This window comes from Pinus tabuliformis, chromosome 6 (genome assembly GCF_031772625.1).
Source record: "Pinus tabuliformis cultivar Carrire ecotype Pingquan chromosome 6, CPIR1, whole genome shotgun sequence".
Lineage (NCBI taxonomy): Eukaryota > Viridiplantae > Streptophyta > Pinopsida > Pinales > Pinaceae > Pinus > Pinus tabuliformis.
Genome location: NC_142292.1, coordinates 404,151,356 through 404,154,903, shown reverse-complemented (window position 1 = coordinate 404,154,903; position 3,548 = coordinate 404,151,356). Strand labels below are relative to the sequence as shown.

The window sequence follows — 3,548 nt, the reverse complement described above, 5'->3', positions numbered from 1 at the left end:
ATAAAGGTGATTTGTTCATGATATCCTGAAATAGGGTTTTTGCTAGACTTCTAACCCTCCCATGGATACCATGTGTATAAAACGGTTATGAGCCTTAACAAATGGCATATTATATGGTTAGGCAGGGACTACCGGCTGCATGCAACACTTGTTACATGTAAGGTGTCTCATTATTTAGCTTTTTCATCTCCATTTTGCATTTGTCCATGTGCTATTTTGACATTTGTTTTGTCTTTGTTATTGTTTTAATTAGATTAAATAATTAATTAAAAAAATGTTATATTAACAAGTGTCATACTAAATGAGATATGGTAGCTTTTTGGACATGTATTATTGATAAGCCATAGTAAATTCTCATGATATTATAAGAAAGTCCTTTTTAATATGTAAATTAAAGTTAAGAATCTAGACAATAAAGTAGGGATAAATGTATTTAATTGATTTTTAATATCTAAATTAAAATCAAATTTGTTATTTATTTATTTTTAATGTTTTGGAAAAACATTATTAAATTGCTTTAACTAATTACTATAAAATCTTACCTTAAATCTTGTTATTGAGTATATGTTTAGTTAAATAATGACCCAATTAAAGTTAACTTACATGGTTACTCCTTATTATGAGAACAGCACTAGCTGTGCAAAGACAACAATAATTACTTCTAGAAAGATGCTAGAGAAAACCGGGAGTAGTCTCACTGTTATTTGCATGATTATTTCTCATTTATTAGGGTATTTTGCTGTTTAACCCTTTTTATCAGAAGCTTTTAGCAATATTTTCGTATTTTCCCAATTACTTCATTTCATGAATAAAGATGAATAATCTGGAATCATACACTGAATTAAAAAAGCACTTAGAGACACATCGTTGTGAGGAGATTGAAGGAAAGCAAACATTACACTGCATTCTCAAAAATGGATTTATTTATACATTGTTGTGAGGAGAGTGAAGGAAGGCAAACATTACACTGCATTATCAAAAATGGATTTATTTATAAATTTACGAAGAACACGAAAAACTACGAAAATTTCAGAAGCGGAGGGAATGCCTTGCATCATACAAATATCACTCTTCTTCTCCTCCCGTTGTGCTGCAATCTAACCGCTATTGATGCCCTATTGTTTAATCCACGTACTCCCACCAATGTAGTCGATGGTCAAATAGTTTGCGACCTGTGCAGCAGTAGTGAGTTTTTGGGACCACCGAGCTCGTTGTTTCCGCGATGCTCCAGGACCCGTATTTTGGACCTCGCCATAAATCACAGTTCTGCAGATTAGAGAAATAAGACGAAACAATAACATTAGATTAAGATATTGCATTCTGGTTGTGATGCAAGGTGGGTGTAGGTGTGGGTGTGGGGATAAATGAACGCATATAAGGAAGAAGAACTTACTTTTGTTTGGAAGTGTCGTTATCCCAGTCTTCCCATCCTTCTGGCCTGATAATGTCTTCCATGTAAGTGTTAGCAAACACTACTGTGGAGTAAGGTCCCCAGGGCTTGCCCAGATAATTTGTTCCATTCCCCGTCAACTTGCAATTTAAAAAGACGAACCCTGTGTCTTCATGCAGACCCATTCTCTTCTGAGCCGTAAACACGCCATAAAATGCAGGGACAGAATGTAGTTCACAGCTCTGCCATAAACAAACAAACAAACAGAAAGGTAATTTGCATGAATATCTATCAGGTAAACAGTACTGTACTTTTCATGATTTGTATCTGTTTTACCTCATACATAGATTTCCCATTGCCACATATAAAGTCGACGCCACCTTCAATGTAACAGTTTTTAAAGTAATGCCTCCCAATGTCGTCTAACACGGTGTCTTGAAAACCTAGAAATTTGCAATTGTAAAACGCACAACGATCTCCCGAAATCTTCAATGCCACAGCTTGATTATTTCCTCTCAAGTCACCATGACCATATGAATTCTGCATAAAATAATTCTATTCGTTAAATCAACCCCTCTAGTCATGATTTACTAAGATGTTGTTAATACCCGGCCATGATGCATCATATATCTTACCTGGATTGTCACATCTCTGGCTATGAAATCCGAAGCAAGCACGTTGACCGTTGCAGTGAAAAATGTCCCACCGCTCGATTTCGCGTTCGCGTTCGCAGTGATGACGGTGGTTCCAGCGCCGGAGCCGGCCAGAGTTATGAATGACTTACCTAAAGGAATTTGCACCCTCTCGCTGCAAGGTGAATACAGTAATTAGGAGTTCAGTTTCTATTCACAAAAGCCCCATTACTTAATCCTTCAATCATCAATTAGATTAAGCTTCAGAAAACCTTCCAGCTTGACAAACAGATTTTCAGAATGAAATTAACTTCATGTTGCTGTTCCAGCGCTTGAAATTTTCACACAAAAAACCTCACCTCTTCTAATTTTCGTTTCAATATGAATTACTTACTTATAAGTGCCGGGATTGACTTTAATGGTGATCGGATTCTTGTTATTCGCTGGAACTGAATTGATGGCGGCCTGAACTGTAGTGAATTGACCTTGACCTTTGGCATCTACTACAATCACATTTCCTGCGCCCACCGCCTTCACATTTCCTGCGCTGGCCACCTTAGAGAACGCCTTCAGGTTTAGAGTCGGACTGTTCGTCAAATTGTTCCTCCAACCACAGTAAGCGGGTTCCATAATAAATAGTTGCAGTGCTGCAACAAAAGAAGTGATAACGACTAATCTTCTAAATTTCTCCATGGATGCCATTCCAAAATAAAAGAGAGATTCAAGAATCAGTTGATTCTCAGCACACACAATCGTAGTATGGAAAACTCGATCACTCAGCCCCCAATGAATTCTATGACTAACTTTGCAGACGCCCCAGCTATAAATACTTTGTGCTACAATTCCCTCCCAAATGCTTGGGAATCATTTGGGCCACTTGCATGCTTAGCCAAATCAGGTTCACACTGTTTTTGACTAAATCTTTGTATATATTAATTTAATAATCGATTTCATCGTAACTTTAATCAGTATTATTATTTATTTAAAACTACTCGTAAATAGTAATTAATTTAATAATGATTGATTTGGTCAGAACTTTAAACTTATTTATTTATTATTATGAACTTAAAACGGTTAATTTAATAATCATTGATTTGGTCAGAACTTTTAACTTATTTATTTATTATTATTAGCTTAAAACGGCTCATATATATTAATTTAATGAAGTTTGATTAGGCTTATTTTAAAATAGCTTAGTTTAAAGAGGTCGAGGAGTTGGTGGGAAAGTTATGAAAATTTTGGTTATATTTAGAGAATCCGGCAAGGATTTCTGTAAATCAAAGTTATAGTGGTTAAATTTCAAAATTTTAAGTGTCCTACACCTTTTCGATGGTGTTGAATCCATTTCCACCATCAAAAACACAATTCAAGCACTTCCTCTACAAGATTTTTGAAATTTTTTTTCAGAGAGATTCCGGCCACTTTAATTTAATATAGGCTGATATATATTAATTTAATGAAGTTTGATTGGGTCTATTTTAAAATTATTAATAATAATAGATTGAATATTTAATTTAGCGAAAATA

General features: G+C 35.0%; 1 protein-coding gene across 1 annotated transcript; it reads right to left on the bottom strand.

Annotated features, from left to right (window-relative positions):
* Positions 1 to 1,115: 1,115 nt before the first annotated feature.
* Positions 1,116 to 2,715, bottom strand: LOC149259011 (putative pectinesterase 11). Its single transcript, XM_089445668.1, has 5 exons — positions 2,417 to 2,715; positions 2,026 to 2,197; positions 1,727 to 1,930; positions 1,394 to 1,632; positions 1,116 to 1,266 (listed from the first exon to the last, which is right to left on the bottom strand). The coding sequence occupies exons 1-5, from the start codon at positions 2,713 to 2,715 to the stop codon at positions 1,116 to 1,118; spliced, it is 1,065 nt and encodes a 354-aa protein (XP_089301794.1).
* Positions 2,716 to 3,548: the final 833 nt, after the last annotated feature.